This window comes from Drosophila serrata, unplaced genomic scaffold (genome assembly GCF_035046125.1).
Source record: "Drosophila serrata isolate PLE 108 unplaced genomic scaffold, ASM3504612v1 contig_217, whole genome shotgun sequence".
Taxonomy (NCBI): Eukaryota; Metazoa; Arthropoda; class Insecta; order Diptera; family Drosophilidae; genus Drosophila; species Drosophila serrata.
Genome location: NW_028257115.1, coordinates 1,372,473 through 1,390,566, shown reverse-complemented (window position 1 = coordinate 1,390,566; position 18,094 = coordinate 1,372,473). Strand labels below are relative to the sequence as shown.

Here is an 18,094-nt window from a genome sequence, read left to right as displayed (position 1 = left end):
AGGGGGAGGGGGAGTAGGAAAAGCAACGTTTTCGTTTATTAATAGCCGTTGGTTGGCTTGGATTAGAGAGTCCAGAGTCCATCCTCTGTTTCGTCCATTCCATCTATTCAAGTCCCAGCACTTTTCAAAGTCACTTGTGTGAGTGAAAATAGTAGTAGTAGTTGTAGTAGTAGTAGTAGTAGTAGAAGGGAAGAGCAGCTTTTGGGCCTGGTCGAGAGCCAGTCTGTCGACTATTAAAACCAAGTCAAGGTGAGGCTATGACGCTGATAATGCAATGAATTTGGGTTAAAGTTTTGGTAATATATAACCAAGATTGGATCATTGATTGGGTTTCTTTGATAAACAGAATCATAATTACATTTATTTTGAGAGTTTAGAATGGGTTTATTATTGTTCAACTATAACTTTAAATCAGAAACTAATAAAACACAAATTTAAAATGTATTAAAAATTGTGTTATACATCATTTCTATATCAAAAGTCCTACAAGTTTGCAGGGTATTCTCATTTCAGTCAGAAGCTTAAAACACATCGAAGGAGTCATTTCCGACCCTATAAACCATATATATTCATGATCAGCACAAAAAACTGCATCGATCTAGATTACTCCGGGCGAAAAACAATTTTTTCAAAATTTGGCCAAAATCGGAAAAAATGATAAGGGGTAACATCATTAAAATTTGCAAAAATTGGCAAAAAATTGAATTTTTTAAATTGTTTAATTTAGTATGCAGATTTGTTAAGCTAATAAAAACTAGCATACAACTGCTTTCAGAATTAAAATAAATGCATTTTTGCCGTAGTTATGAGCTTCTTTAATCTCTAATATGCCGAAAAAATGCTCATATAAAAATATTGCTAAATATCAATTTAATAAATGCCAATATTTTAAGCTTTGTTATTATAGATTTTCGATTCGATCCTAAATTCGATCCCCAAATTTCCATAATCCAGATTATAGTTTAAATAACAATAAATAATAATAAAGATAATTAACGAAAAATAAAATCCTCAATAACAACTAGTTTAAATCTCTCTACAAACGACTTATCCAATTGTTTGTCTGGGTGTCACTTGTATTATTTGTGATTTATTTTGCATAAATTGGCGGCCATATCCTGGGGGTTAACCCGTTTTAGCTCTTAATCATATGCAACGTCCAAATTGAATGCTGGCTGGTTATGAAAATTGCAAAAACCCATTTTATCATGGCAAACACGTACGTCATGTGTGCACAACACAAATTCCACAACAAGCTGAGGGCGGAGGGGCGGGCGTAAGGAGAAGTCGGGAACAGAAACAACAATCAGTCGTTGGGGAACAATATTTACTGCGTGCGCACGAAAGTATGCAGCAAAGAAAAATCACAAACGCAGGATAACGAACGACAAAGGACATGCAACGGGGCAGGGGCAGGAAAATCGGGAAATTCGAACGATGACAATGTTGAAAATGACAACTTGGCAACAATTATATACGAGTGGGTGTGTATGTGTGTGGCCCGCATATGAACAAGAAATGGAAACAACAATGTCAACAGGATCAACAACAGCAAAAGCAGCAGCAGCAACAGCAGCAAAAACAGCAGCAACAGCAACAGCAGCAGCAGCAAGAGCAACAACAGCAGCAGCAGCAACAGCAACAGCAACAACAGCAGCAGCAACAGCAACAACAGCAACACAGCAGCAGCAGCAACAACAGCAACAACAGCAGCAGCAGCAGCAACAGCAACAACAGCAACAACAGCAGGAACAACAACAGAAAGCAACAGCAACAACAGCAACAGCAACAGCAACAGCAACAGCAACAACAGCAGCAGCAGCAACAGCAGCAACAACAGCAGAAGGAGCATCAGCAACAACATCAACAACATCAACAACAGCAACAACAACAACAGCAACAACAGCATCAGCAACAACATCAACAACAGCAGCAGGAACAGCAGCAACAACAGCAGGAGGAGCAACAGCAACAGCAGCAGCAACAACAAGCAGCAACAACAGCAACATCTGAGCAGTGCCACCATGGCGTATGAGCAATGTTCAATTGAAAACTCATTCGATTCAAAGTGGCATGACAACACAACAATATGATAAACTGTTCCAGACCCTTGACAACTCTCCTCCGTGATCCACTGAGAAGGGAAATTGAGGTAATTAAACGCTCGAAGAATCACCCAGTGAAAGTAAAAAGAGAAAACTTTGCCTCCTTTTAATCAGCTTCGTCGCAAAGTTGCCGACATTATTTTTCCAAACCATTCAGGACGCGGTGTGCCAGATGCAAACTACTTAAGTGCTCTGCATACACAAATATGTGCACAGGAACGCTGTACATAGAAACTGTTTTTTAAATACAACTTTCTCTCTTTCTTTTTTTTTTTTGGCTATAAAAAATTCCATAACTTGCCAACTGAAAATTCGAAACTTTTTCAACAACTTTTTGTGCTGCACGAAAATCGTGAAGTAGAGTTAAGTGAATGCCACACTTTCAGGCAATCACTATGGGTTGCTTGTGTGTGTTTATATAAAAGCTAGAGAAATAAAAACCTCGAGAGCAACGACTTCACCTATATTTATCTTTATCGCCAGGGCTTTATCTGTGAATTAGCTGAAACTTCTTCACACATAAATTCCAGTATTTGACTCAAACTGAAACTTATGCGAGGGAGTAAACAGGAGTCGTGGCAGAAAGCAAAACAAAGTGCTAAAGGTGCTGCGTGTTCCTCCATAAACCTGCAGTTAGAGAGCTGCTTTTATGCATCGAATGGGTTTAAGGAGGAAGCATTAGTGGACCCAAAACGTTGCAGGAATTGCTAAGGGCAAGAAATGCAACTGGAAAATGTGACAAGTCGAAGGTTGGGGCACCCTTATCTAAGGGAGAGCGAGAGTTACTTACTAGAGATTATTTCTTTTGCCTTTAAATTGGGGATTTTTGTGCGTTTCTAACTTTCTCATTTAATATCTATTGTCTTGGGGTAAGTGTGTTAATAAATATAGATTTAAGTTTTAGGTTTACTTACAGAAATAAATAAAAGAAAAGAGAAAGGAAGGAACAACTTTCTTAGTTATTATATTTTACAAGTTAAATAAACCTTCTGATTTGGTACATTTTGTATTGGTATTTCAGAAGTATTTATTTATTTACTTCTTAATTAAATATCTGAAAATCATCCTTATTTAGGAAAAAGTATTAGAAATGTTTCCCTTACATGTAAATGAATGCTACAAATATATTTTCGATAAATAATGCATTTAAGCCACAATTTTTAAGATCTATACTTGGCTCTCTTTAAATTATTTATTAACAACATTTTCGCCCTCACAAACCCTCATTGAAAAGCAACAATTCCCCTTAAATATCCCCCCTCAAAAGGTAGAGTATCTCAAGAACTATTGAAATAAATACCAACAAATGGGCCAAAGCGTCATTCGTGCTCCATTTCCAAGTTGCCTTCAAAAACTTTTGCGTTGCACTTGCAGCACACTTCCTTTCGCCACCCCCCTCCTATTCTTGTTGCCATTTTCTGTTGCAATTGAGGGTTGCAAATAAAAATAAAATAAAAAATACGGCCACAAAAAAAAAAAGAAAACAAAGCACAAAAAATATATAAAAATAAAAGGGGGCCTGGACACAGGGCGTGCGATAAGCCAAGCACACAAATAAGATTACAACGCCCGAGCAAAAAACAAAACAATAATAAAAAAGCAAGAAATTCTAGCACTAAAAACGCGAAACCAAAAACTTTTTTAAATGCAGTCAAAAGCAAAAGTTCAACGCTAACCAAGAAAAAAAAGGGGGAACCGGAACTGAAATGAAAATAGAAGGCAAAGTTGGAACCGCCTAAAACAGGAGTATTGAGAAAACGCGAACAGTGAAAATTTGCAAAGCGAAAAGCCAGCGGAAAATTCGTAAGAAAAACCACTCTCAAAAGGCAAAAGGGAACAAGTTAACTAGAAAATAGCCAGCGGCTAGAGTCTTCCCAAAAAATTTGAGGCAACACGATGCAAGGAAGTTAAACCTCCTCCAATCAGTTTCAGGGACACCAAAAAAATATGACTTTGACACTTGGGGAAAAAAGGTTCAAGGATTGTCAAGTAATAATATAAATATTCTAAAAAGTAAAAATATAATTATTCATAATAGTGAATTAGTAAAAATATAAATACTTTTTATTTAAGATTCCAAAAAATGAAAATACATTTGCTATAAGTATTTTGAATAAATTTGTTGTCACTTTGGCAATATAGAAATTAGATGGAATCCTTAACAAAAACACTTAATAAATTGATATTTTTGTTAAATTTATATAGTTATCTTTGATTTGTATAGATTATATTTTAGATAAAAAAAGATTTAGTTATTTAAAAAACCTTAGACATCTTTAAATATCTAAAAAATATATCTTTAGATATCTTTAAAACAAATTAAAAGTGCCTTGAAGTATATAATAAAATTTAAGTTATAAAACAAACAGCTTTATAAACTCTTTCAAATTAATATTCAAATATTTCTTTAATTATATTTGAAGATAATCAATTTCAAAGGCTTTTCATATATATTTTTTTTAAATATTATACTTAATCTTTCACCAAAAATGTCAATATAAATTTCTCAAGAAGCTAAACTAAATTTACCACCCATTTTTTCCCAACTGTACCTCCTCAAGTACCCGGCAATTACACAGGCCAATGCCGAAAAGTGTCCACAATTGACCAGCAAATTGCCCGAAAATGTCTCCTCCCGCTCAAAAAGATGTAGGGAAAGGATAAGAAAAGTAGAGTGCAAAACTCGTGTCAAGGACAAACGTTTTGGGAACGCCAAGCTCAGCTGGGCAGGCTGCCAAAAAAAAATGGGTGGAATAAAAAATAACCAAGAGAAAAAGGCACAAAAGCCAGTGGCTCCTGTTGAGTCCTCGCAAACATTTTCGGCTGAAAGATAAATGAGAGTTGGACTCGCAGCTGGCCCGACTTTTGGCCAAGGACGACAAGGACATCATCAACACATGGCCCAGCTGCAATTTATGTAAATTGCGGGTTGCCAGTTGGGCGAGCGAGTCGAATGCCAAAAGCCGAGAGAGTCCGAAAAACGGAAATCAGGAATCAGCAAAGAGGAGCATTAAGCAATTGCTGAGTATGTAGGATTTTCCAGCAAGGACTTTTACGCCCTGCAAATGAATTTAAATTTCCATTTTTCACTGCGAACCATCAAGTTTTTCAATTAGTTGACCAACTTGCACTCTCTGTCCGCTTGCAGGCAAAATTTTTCATTCGTTTTTCCTTTTTTTTATTGAGCCCTTAAAGTTATGCATTTTATTTCAGTTTATTTCACATTTTTAGCCCATGTGAAAGTTGTTCCATCAGATAAAATCTCAAACATTTGAGCCCCCAAGTTATGTTAATTGTAAGTGGGGGAAAGTAATAATCATTATGGGTAAGTTGTGCAGCACCAAATGCAAAGGGGTTCTTGAATGTAAATGGGGGGAAAATGATTTTGACTTTACTTGGTTCTTGAAAGGGGTTCGTTTATGAAAGGGGGAAAACTATAGGGACATTTTTTGGGGTTCAACAAAAGAAATATTTAAATTTATATTACTTTTGGGAGCAAAAAGGGTGTATATTTAAAGGTTTCTTTTATATTATTAATTACTCGATTTAAGGATGATATAAACAGATTCTACTTTTAAAATAATATACAAAAATGTAAAGAGAATTAAAAAAGAACACATAGCTTAACCTTATAACAACTATTACCTGAACTAGGAAAACCCAAAGACTCATTTCCCCATTGCTGTCATTTTAATTAAATAAAAGAAAGACACACACTTGTAGAATTGAACTAAGCACAGCAACCACTTGCACAATGCACTCTTATGGGGGGGATCCACCACATTCATTTCCATTTTCCTCTCACGCTGGAAAAGCGTCATCCCCCCACACCGCATTAGCCTTTTCTCTGTGGCTTAAGTCGCCGCCGCAATTTAAATAAGCTTAAAAGCGCAGCCAAGACTAAAAGCAAACTTGACTGAAATGCATTTTCCCCCCACTGCGCTTTTTATGCTACTTGCAGTCACTACCCCAAAAAAAAAATACTGGAAAGGAAAAGCGGGGAAAAGCGTAGGTTCAGCATATTGAATGCCAAATGAGCGATTAGCACTTGTCGCCTTTGGCAATGTCTGTCAGGATGTTGACGATGATGAAGGAGCTTTGCTGCATATTTGTTGGTTTTTTGTGATTGCGCTTAAATTACACTTAACACAAATTCCATTTGCATAAACTAAAAAAAAAAATGAAATGCAAAACATGAACCAGGGAAGAGAGTATAAAAAAAAACTCATTAAAAATATTTAATGAGAAAAGTGGCACTTTTAGTGTGAAGCAAGAGGTCGGTCTATGGGGGATTTTGTGTGATTAAAAGGCTAATCAAAGGATATAGAGCAAACTTTTTCTTTTTAATAAAGTTTAATTTTAAAATATAACATCAAATTCCTGTTCAAGGATTAATTATTAATACTGGGTTAAAGTTTGTTTGCTATAGAAACTATTTAGAATAAATATGCTTATGTAAATCGTTATGATTTATCACAAAAATTATTAATTACCTATTTAACTACTAAGCATAGTAACCTATAAATTTACCCTAATTAAATCTCACTTTCTCATCTTAGTCTTAATGGTAAATAAACCAATTTAAATGGAAAAAAACTAATTAAAGACCTTGGTGCCAAAATTGCTGAATTAGTGTAATTAGAAGTAATCGCCTTCGAGTGCTCCGAAAGCTGCACATATTTGACAATTGGACCACAAAAGCCTCAAATGCAATATCTTTGAAATGCATTCAATGTCCAACCACAAAAGCGTCCAATCAAATGCTGCCGGCAAACAAATCATCATCAGGATAGACTCTACCTCCACAGCCTCTCTCTCTGCTGGCCATTAATACATATGCAGGGGAGTTGTTAATGGCCAAATCTGGGGTGGGAGTTGGCCCTGTAAGTATGCCTATTGACAGGTCCTAGGACTGGGAATGTAACAGAGAAACTGAAACTGACCGCTAACGAGGCTCGTGTGTGCGATTTTCCTCGACACACGACAGTTGTCTAATTAAAAGCCAACAAGGCACTGATAATGCCAGCCATAAGGAACACCGGATATGTGCTCGCAATGGCAGGTTTTCGTCATCATCATCACTGGAGTGCCGGGAAAATGTCATTAGCAGGGAGTGAAAATATGACGGAAAATATGAATAAATCTGAACTTTTGGTAGAGGCTTTATTAATAAATATTATGATGAGTTTTTGATATTTGTACTATTTTTGGTAGCTTTGCAAAAATATTTAGGCAATAAAAAATCACATAAAAGCAGTATTTTTATGAATCTTATGATTGTGTATTGAAAATAATTGAGGTTTTGATTATATTTTTCATCTTTAGAACGATTAAGTATTAAAGCATTGCAATTTGTATTTAATTCACTTAAAATCTGCTTAAAATTCTCCAAAAATGCAATGTAACTTAAAGCAAATCTTCCAAATGCAATGTATCTTGAAAGAAATCTTTCAAACTTAAAGTAATATGAAGAAAATATTTGTAACTTCAGAAAAAATAAATACCAAACAACTCTTGTAAATCGAAAAAGTAATTAAAACCTTTACAATTTTCCTTGTAACTTCAAGAACACAAATGTGGCAGTGAAAATGTCAACCATCGTGGGAAAAATGAAATGAAAAATCGAGTAATAAATAAATAACCCTCATTGACAGCAGTTATTTAATATTGATAATATTTTCCACCTACCAAAAAAATATGCGGCGAATGTTGACACTTCTTTCTTCCTTCTCTCAGCTTCCCAATCTTAAAGTTTAATTAAAACTTATTTCCTGAACTCTCTTCGAAAATGTTAATTAAAACGATGTTCGGCGAAAGAGATTGCCTTACACACACACACACACACACACACACAACTCACATACATTTCCTGTGTTTTTCCTTTTTGTCAGGTTTATTTTTGCAACGGAAAAACGGATTTCATTTCGCGCGCGTGGAATTTTCCGTGTGTTTTTTTTGTTGTTTTTCCTTTTTTCGATTTTTCGGTTTTTGCCTTACTATTTTTGGTAGCGTAACAATTTTCCAGCCATGCGACAGGATGAACGAGCGGCGGGCATGTGATTCGTGTCGAGTGGCAAGGAAACTGCAGGACAAAACTGCACAGGACACAAGCAGCAGCATTGAGCGGAAAACCGAGTGGAAAATGCACGCGACCGAAAGCCAGAGAGAGAGAGAGCGAGTGGAAAATCTCTCTCGCTCTCTCTCTCTCTGTGGGAGTTTTCCACTCGCAAGTTGAGTGGGTTTTCTGTGTTTGTGTGCAAATAAAAAGGACAACAGGGGGAAAAAAAAGGCGCTAGCGCTCTCGACTAATTGACGTATGCAGCAGGCGAAAGGCACACACAAAGTACGGATACGAGCTGGCTTTTATATTGGCAAAAGAAACCACGGGTTAAGTGTAATTTTTTTTCCAGCGGCTAAAAAAGAAATTGGTTATTTGCGTGCGAAACGCGGAAATTCCACAGCCAGGACGAAGACTATGAACGTAATTCCGGGTAATGGCTCATAATAAATTGCCCCCCAAAAAAAAGGCGTCGAAGAACGAGCGTAAATAAGCACAAAATGGCGAAAACTATAACGATTGAAATGGGGGGAGAAGTCTCTCTGTAGGTAGGGAAATCGTTTGAAAATTGCATTTTAATACTGCCACGGGATTCGTGTGAGGTTTTCCCTGCCATTCCTTGCACTCATCCTACTCGCTGTACACATAATAAATCAATGGCAAGTCAATTCTGTTGGGGAGCAGCCGCACGAATCGCTCGCAGAAAGCCAGGCCAAGAATAAATGACTGCGAAAATCTAGATACTACTTAAAGCCACACCACAAACACACATAAAAAACACTTTAACTGAAAAGAATAACACACCTGCAGACAGAAGCCAAAAGGTGAGGTAGGTTTTTTGGGAAGAAAATATATTTAATGGGCAAGGTAAAGCATTAAAAATTCTTTAAATCACAAGGTGTTTCAAGCACTTTGTATTTATTTATATTTTTAATAGAATACTTTAACTGGGGATGCTCCAGATATTTATAGGATTGTTAAAAGCCTTAAAAAGGAGTCTAAAAGTATGAAATGCAATTTTATAGGAATTTTATGTAATTTTTTTTACGATAATAAAATGTTGTAGCAATTTTTTTGATCATCATTTTAAGCCTTATAAACCCCCAAGTTAATTCTGTATGAATATTTTGATATATAGATCATATTTAAATCAAATTCTTAAGCCTTTTCTCCTAGAAATACCTGTGGAAGCTACATTTAAGATAAGTCTTGGCTCACAAAATCCACAAAAAAGCACTCTTTTAATTTAAAGAAAGATTTAAGGTTACGAAATTCCCTAAATGTACTACAGTAATTACATAAATTGATGAATTAAAATAGTATTTAAGTCGAGTTCTTCCTCATTATTTTCTTGTACTTCTTATTTCTTTGCAGCACTTCATGAAGCTAAATCTAAGATCATTTTTTTGACTCACAAAGTCCCTAAAGAGACACGTTACTCTTTCAATTTAAAGACACTTTTAAGGTCTGAAAATTTTCTGGAAATGTACCCAAGTCATTACATAAATTAATGACTTAAAGACCGATAGCCAGTTTAATGGCTATTTCTAGAATAGTTAAACAAGTTTGGCAGCTTAAAGTGGCGCCTGGCTTACACCATTTACTGGATAGCACAACGACAAGGACTCACAAGCAGGAATCCACTCGTCGCTCTCTCTTGCCACATTCCTTTAGAGCCAATACTTCCGGGCAAAGACGAAGTCAAAGGCGGAAAGTCTGAGGCGGAACTAACTCTGGATGGACCTTGGGTAGTGGCATCAGCAGTTGACAAGCGACAGATTAGCTTACAATTACAACAAAGCTGGCGCTGAAAGGTGGCAAAGCCGATGATGAATAGCACAACTCTGAGATGAGGGGAAATCCACGTCCCACACACACACAGAAGGCAGAGGTTGTGGCAAAATGTAAATATTTGCTCAATATGTGAGCTCCATTCAGTGGCTCCAACCTCAAGGAGATCAAGGGGAATGAATGTGAGCTGTGGCTGCTTCTTATCAGAGTCTAAGATGCAATACCTTGGATTTAATTTAAATTATTGGATAGAAATAATAAATAAGTATGCTAATGAGATGTGGTTTGAAAGTCAACAAAAGCGAAGAAGTTGCCTGGTAATTTTAGAGAGATATTTTAAGGTATTGGTAGAATATTGTATATTAAATACATATATTTTATAACCTCATCGGAAATTCTTAATCAAACTTTAAGGTAATTGGATTGAAAGGATTCAGACAGACATTCGGATAGATAAAAGAAAAGTTGTACCTTATTGCAAAAACTAAACTTGTTTGTAAAAAATAACTAAAGATTCATGCTTAAATTAGAAATACATATATGAAATGCACTCAGATAGGTTCTTATTTAAACTATTTAAAAAGTTCTACAACTAACTAATAATTAAGAACTATAAAACAGGACAAATACAAATGCATGCTTACAACATCAACAAGTTTTAATGTCTAATCAGGCACTTAAAATTACATATAAATACATATAAATATAAAACTCTCACAAACTCACCTTGAGCTCAACAATCTTTCGGCTTCGGCGGCAGTCATGGCATCCGGCAGGCTATCCTCTCGAGGAATTGCTGCAGCTGGTCCTGCACTGACCACATTATGCTTCACATGCACCTTGCTGATCACCTCATCGACAACGTCATCGATTAGCTCCACATCCAATATATCGCTGCCCTTCAAATGATTGAGTATATCCTCCTCATCCTCACCGGCACTTGTGTCCGCATATTCCAAATCCTGCAGCTCAAGGGCACCCTGAGCGGGCGCACGACGTTCGGGCAGAATGGGTGCTTCCTCCTCCTCCTCCTCCAGTTCGATTACCTCCACATATTCCACTGCCAAGTGCTCATCCTCCTCATCTTCCGCATCGTGATCTAGTTCCTCTTCCTCATGCGCATCAATTGAGGCAATGGGAGCAATTCCTTTGACCAATGCCGATCTGGCTGGTGAAATGGGTGGCGTGGACTTGGCACTGCCCACACTCTGATCCTGATTGTTGCTATTGCGTCGCCTTATGGGGGAGACGACACCCACGGGTGGTGAGCTATAGACCCCACGATGCAGGGGAGATCCCTCCACACTTGAGGATGTCGGCGATTGTTGCAGGTGAACCGAACGCGAGGTAGCCACCGGTTGTTGCTGCTGCTGGTTAGCATCCTGCACATCCGTCTTAATGATGGCATACACTGTGCTCGACTCCTGGCCAAAACCATTGGCTCCATGGAACTTTCGCTGCATATCTGTGACCTTGGCGGTATCGTATAGCTCCGCCTCGGAGCCGTAAACCTCACGACTCTCACTGCCGTCGGGATTGAGGCGATAGCCCACATCCACGTAGTTGAGGCTGTGCGGCTGCTCCGTCTCCGTTTGGTCGTAGGATGGCTGCAATTTGGCCTTTAGCTCTGGAGTGGTTTCGTTAAAGCCACCCTCGTCCTGGCTGGTGGTAGAAATAATGCTGGGCGGTCTCTGGCCAAGACCAGCGGCTGGCATATTGACCGTAATGCTGCTCCGCTTATTGGCCACCACTCGCTGGGGTGATCCAGTGGCGGAGCCTGGAATGGAATGTTGCTGCTGCTGTTGTTGTTGTTGGGAGCTGGCCGTTGCAGGAGATTCATCCACAGATTTGCGACCTTCAAGGAGAGAAGAAAAGGAGATTTAAGAGTTATTTAATATTTAATTAATTCGAGAGATTTTCTAAATGTTTCGGATGCAGGAAGTATCTTCATCAGTGACTTTTGAGGTTTATGAGTTCACTTTAAAGATTTGTATGTAATATTTAATTAAATAAATGATATTTTATAAAATCTAAGACATTTTAGGGATGTCTTTTTAAGTTTTCAAGTGTATTTTATTTATTATCTTGTATATTGTATTTAAATAAATAATTTCTCATAAGTTATAACCCATTTAAGGCTACGTATAATGAACGAATGTTTATTTGTTGCTCTTCCTTTACTTACTCCCAAAACCCCAATTTATCCCAATTATTTAAGAACAATTGATTTAATCAAAACCTTTCCTAAAAAAATTTATTTTGTCGCCTTGTAAAATATAAATTGAAAACCTGAATTAATGTGGTATCTCAACTCCGTCTTCGTTTAGCATCCGAACTAAGTCTCTTTGCATGTTTAAAAGCAAATAGATTCGCAGAGACTTTTCATTTTTTGCCGAAACCCAATCGGTGTCATTGTCTTTATGATTTTCAGCAAATTCCCGATATCGTGTTAGTTCCTTCTCCAGGAACTCATTCCTTTCCACATCAGGATCACCGCTCAATTCTTTCTTGACTGTTAGCAATAACTTGAGCATCTCATCCCGCACAACGTTAGGATTTATGCGATTGTTCTTCTTCGGGCTGGCCTCCTTCGGATGATCTTCTGATTTTTTAGCTGAATTTTTATCCTTGGGATTGTCTGATTTTGTAGGGGTACTTTCAGTTGGATTCCTGATCAATAGGCGACCTGGCAAGGATTGAGAGCGGCTGCCGGATGAGCAGAGGTTGCGTAGACTATTGCATGCCGAACGACAGCCAAACGGACGATTTCCATCCTTCCTCACGGGCATTATCATTTTGATCTCTTTGTCATCGGTGGAGGTCTCAATTTGTGAGCCATGGAATGAACCTCCTCCCAAATGACGATGGTTAGAGCAGCAAGATCCTGCCCTATTTGGACCTCCACAGTGGCACGGAGGATGTGCGCCCGAACCTAAGGTCTTGCTGCAGCAGGGTTCGGTACAGGAACTCGGTTGGGATTTGTCCATCCAGGTAGAACAGGCCATGGCCATGTGATTAATTGGTGATGAATGATGGCTTTTGTTCTCCTCCTCAAAGTTCACCCAGGTGAGTTCCTGTGGCGGTAGATCCCTAAAGATGCCCGTCATCTGTCTTCGATTTAGGCAGACGATGAGGTGACTCATGTACGCGTTGCGCATGCGCAGATCATAGAGTGTATTGCAGCGCCAAGTTATCATCTTATTGAGCCAAATGCTAGCTAATCCCAGTTCTCGTGACTCCTGGCAAAAGACCTCATCCGGTTGCGGAGAGCAATCCAACATCAGGATGAAATCATTGGAGAGCAGGGCCATGTAGTCGTCATATTCTTCCTCCTGGTCAATTGGTTTGGCCGCTTCGTGCTTCTTCTGTTGACTCTTCTTGACCCTCTGGCGACTTGCGGCCTTTCGGGTGTGGGCTTCTCTATCGTTATAAGTCTGCAGTAAACTTTGGCTACCACCAGCCTTTTTCTTCTCATCAGATTCCATATACATTTTGATTATATCAATTTTTTACTATTTTTTAAAGAGATTTAATTTTGATCTTTTATCCAAAAACTGTCAAAAGGTTGACTGCGACTGAGTCAACACAATAACATCAAGCGTAAATATTTTGACACATTTAATGAATTGTTGAATGAATCGTTCCTGCCATTATTTTCTATATTCCTAATTTATTTATTTATACACAAATTGACCAGGGAACTCACGGGTGAATTCTTTAATCGTTTAGAACTAATCGAAAGATTCTATTTATTTTTTTTGTGGGACTTTTTTTCGGCGACTATTTTCGTAGGAAATAGCTAAAGCTGTCAACGCACCCAATAAATATAGAAGATATATAGAAGGAGGCATTGCTATATACATATATAAATATATATGTGTCTCTTTAAATTGGACCTTAGGGAGTGTCTTTTTTAGCAAGAGAAATTTTCTTTTTAATTTCCCAAGCGTGGAGACATTTTCAAAGTGTCTGTGGAATGTCTTAGATGTATTTGTTAGTTTGCCAATTATCTTGGTCTTGGATTAGTGGAATTCCTTAGCTATTTTCAAATATTTTTAGTTTGTTTAGTTTTAAATGGAGATTATTAATAGATTTTATTATTATGGGGGGTCTGTTACCAACCTCGACAGGCTTGACAAAGCTTCCGCAAACTGAGACACATTTTTCTAATACACTTTTATCACTCTTTAATGTTTTGAGTTACACATGTTGTTGTGTGTTCACTAAATGGGATTTTCTGATGGATTTATTATTAGGTAATAATATAATTAAGTAACCATTAAATATGGTATAGACGTTGCCAGGTCTTTTTTATATATAGTAACCAAGAGTTAATACACAAATAAACAGAAAACTAGGAAGATTTAAAGAGATCTTCATGGAAAGCAATCTTCCCTATTTTATATTATTATATAATCAGAAGCTCGAAACCCTGAGAAGGAATCATTTCCGACCCTATAAATCATATATATTCTTGATCAGCATTAATAGCAGAATCGATCAAGGCATGTTTGAGAGAAAAAAAAAATGTTGTCAAAATTTGAAAATTTTATAAGGATTCATCATTAAAATTTTGAAGGAAAAAAAAAAAAAAAAAAATGATAAAAATTCGAATTTTAAAAAATGTTTAATTCGGTATGCAGATTTATTAACCTACTAAAAACTAGCATAGAACTGCTTTCCGATTTAAAATTAATGTATTTTTTGCTTAGTTATGAGATTTTTTAAATTTTATTAGTCAAAAAAAAAGATCCTTACAAATATATCGAAAAAAAAATCAATTCAAGAAATGTTAAAATTTAATTCTACTTATGATCAATTTACGATTCGATCGGATAATTTCATTGCAAGGGTCATAACTTTGGCTCCTTTCTTGTTTAAAAACAATTTTTAATGGTTAAATACTTTGGTAATTTAATTTCCTAAAATTCTAATCCCAACACAAAAGGTTAATCTCGTTAATTATTAAAATTTCAAGCAAACCATCATCATAATCAGTTGAAAGAAAGCCTCATCATAAACACAAACTATAATCATAATCATTCAAGCATAAACTTTCCAAAATAGCCAAATGTTGCCATGAAAATTGTCAGACACAAATCCCGAGCGAGAAACTAGAAAGCATTTTCTAGTAAAGAGATAGAAACTATCCAACCAGTTGCCACAACGTGATAACAAAGCCAGGATTTTGGCCGTTTTCTGTTGACCACAAATCCGTAATCAGAATCCAGAGTACAAAGAGAGAGAGAGAGAGAGAGAAATATGCCAAAACCTCTCCTGGCCATGTCAGTTGGCTCTGGTCAAGTGCACCCTGGCGTATGCTTAATGCCAATTAGACATGCGTGCGCTTTTAATTAAGAGCTGCATGAATACTTAATGCGAAAATCCGAAATGGGGAGAGGGGAGGGAAGCTGCCAAGGCCAATGCGGCGTATGTGTAATTTCTGTTTCGGTTCAAGTAAATAAACTTGATGAGATCCAACCCGAAATTCCGAAGGTCGCCACATAAACAAACGCAATTGAAATCGATGAAAAATCGAAGAGGAGGGAGGGAAACGAAAATCGCACCCAAGTAATGTATATGTATAGTATAATGAGATGCGAAAATTAATGAAAAACCAGGCCAAAAATAAATGCTACAAATAATACAATACAAAACAATATACATACATATAACAAAAGAACCGAAAACCGAAACAAAAATAAAAACAAACAAAAGACAATTAATGTGAAGCGTAACACAAATGGAAAATGAAATGAAAAAATCAGTAAGAGAAATGGCATATAAATCAAGGTTTATAAATAAGTTTTTCTTCGTTCTGTAATTGAAGCCATGAGAAGAAATAAAAATGCATCAAATGCCTTTCAATGAATCAAAGGCGGAGAAATCAATTTGTGTTAAATAAATGAATGCTAGAAAAACGAGGGGAAAATCGAGGGAGAAGGCACTTGCTTTCCACTTTGCCTGCTCAGCACAAAAAAAAAATAACAGGAAAAATTTGCACATGAAAATGCAAAAATAATTGTTTGAGCAACCACAACAAAGCAACAGCAAATTAGAAAACCAAAAAAACATGAGAAGAAAATGTCAAGACAAAAACAGGAAGTTGCTGTCCAAAAATGTGCCAGAAAAGTCAGGCAAAGGGGAAGATAAAGGAGCAGCATGTGATGATATAGTAAGTAAGTCTGCATCATCTGTGTTGGGTCAACTTCCCCAACTCCCCCAAAAAAGTCCTGACAATGCAGAAATGCATAATGAAAGGCAAAATGGCAAGAAAGCCTCAAAACAAAAGGAGACGACTCCATCCCCTTGAATCCCTGTGACCACAAAATAGCTGACCAGGCTTGGCTGAAGCCTGGAAATTTATTAACAAGCAAAAAAAAACTCAAGAAATATTTGAAATTTTAGTTAAAAATAAATTGGCATGCCTTGCAATCTGATTTTGATTAATATTTAAAGACATTTTTTAGCCCAAAGCTGCTATTTTAGATTCAGTAAACAAGAAATTGTCATGGAAATTCATTAAAGACATTTTTTATATTTTTGTACATTGAATTTTTGGCATATTTCTTATCCTGGAGTCTTCAAAATTTATATAAAGTTATATAGTTCACATAATTATAAGCGGAATTTATACTCTTCATTTCAAATAAATATAAACTAAACTTGCCGCCTTAAAAAACATACATATTTTCTCTTATTTATTAAAACAGCAACTCAAAAACGCAACAATTCATACCTTTCCTTTAAATAAAAATATAAAACACTTGGCAAATATTTCTAAAAAGCTAAATAAGATAAAACTGTAATCATTTCAAGTTGATATTTGGAATGTCAAAGTTCATTTCTTAGACTTTTCCTTAATGTCACAAGGAAAAATATATCTCAATGGCAGAAGGACACGAGAAGGAATTCCTTTTGGAAACATTTCTTTATCCAGCAGCAACAGGCCAAAAAGCAAAAGCAAAAAAACAAAAATAATAATAATAAAAACGAAATAGAAAACGTATCTCACAGATATATTTTACAACCTCAGTGAATGGCGAAAAATGGCAAACACATGACAAGTGCAAAAAATTCTTGGCTGTTCTTCGTTTAAAAATTTGAAAATAAACTCGGCGAAAGGAGAGCAGGAAGCACAGCAAAAGTGTCAGACAAATATCTAAAACTGTAGGAAAAAATAAACAACAACAAAAAAAGAGTCAAATAAACTTTAAACATTTGGTTGTAGACAATGCCAACATTGTTTCTTTTCCGTTGTTGCCAAGCCAAGACGAAAAAAAAAGAAGAAAACTCTGCCACACATGTGAAAATGCATTCTTTGAATATTTTGTTTGTCGCCGCAGCAGCAACACAAAATGCAGTTCGCTGAACTTTGAAAGAAACAAAGAAGAGATCCAAGAAATGCAGAAATTATTCATAATTTTTTAAAGATATACAAGAAAAGAAAAATGCTAAAATCATCCATATGGAGAGAGATATCCAAAAGATCTTAAAACTGGACAGATGTGCTCTATCCTTTTGATGAAAATCTCTCTATTTCTTAATGAAGAAAATGCTTAAAATTCAAATTGAAAGCAAGGAAAATAATTAAAATTTGATTTCCAAAAAAGCTAAGAAATTTCCTTGAAATTCTATATTGTTTTGTGAGATCATTTTATGGGTTCTTAAATCATATATATACAAATATTCAGGCACTCAACTTGTTTATTTCCTTCATAAGAAAAAATCAGAAGAAAACTTAAAATAAAGCAATGAAATTATATATTATTTTAAGTACATTTCAAGAATTCTTACAGCTGCCAGCTGTTTATAGCTTGAAAAATTTAGTTTTTAGACTGTTTACATATTTTTCAAATTTACTTTTCTGTCACTGAACTCAAAACTCTGTTATTTTCTCCATCACTTTACTCTTTTTTTTTAACACAGCCTCCTTGTTGGCATAAATTAGGGCCACTCGGTCAGTTTGCAATTTAATTTTGTTTCGGGTTCAAATCAATTATGCAATGCGGAGCACTAACATACCTTCTCTCTCCTCGTTTCAGAAAATCTCTGCAGCACTTTCGAGTACTAAGGGAAAATTACAGACACAAAAAAAAAACAGGAGGAGGATCGACCCATCCAAGAACCTTAAAGCTGG

The 18,094-nt window shown here is 36.3% G+C and overlaps 2 protein-coding genes across 2 annotated transcripts in view; both read right to left on the bottom strand.

Moving 5' to 3' along the window:
• The window catches only part of Spn (protein phosphatase 1 regulatory subunit spinophilin), a 67,692-nt gene that overhangs the window by 15,891 nt on the left and 33,707 nt on the right, over nucleotides 1–18,094 (bottom strand). The window contains 1 exon segment of the mRNA XM_086829578.1: nucleotides 10,681–11,809. Coding sequence (XP_086685704.1) covers nucleotides 10,681–11,809 — 1,129 coding nt within the window.
• LOC110188823 (uncharacterized) lies at nucleotides 12,182–13,827 on the bottom strand. Its single transcript, XM_020958709.2, has one exon. It carries the CDS (start codon nucleotides 13,443–13,445, stop codon nucleotides 12,249–12,251), a length of 1,197 nt encoding a protein of 398 aa, XP_020814368.2. The 5' UTR covers nucleotides 13,446–13,827; the 3' UTR covers nucleotides 12,182–12,248.

What these genes read in the sequence shown, in the direction of transcription:
- LOC110188823 (XM_020958709.2), bottom strand. Translation starts at nt 13,445, where the DNA reads ATGTATATGGAATCTGATGAGAAGAAAAAGGCTGGTGGTAGCCAAAGT.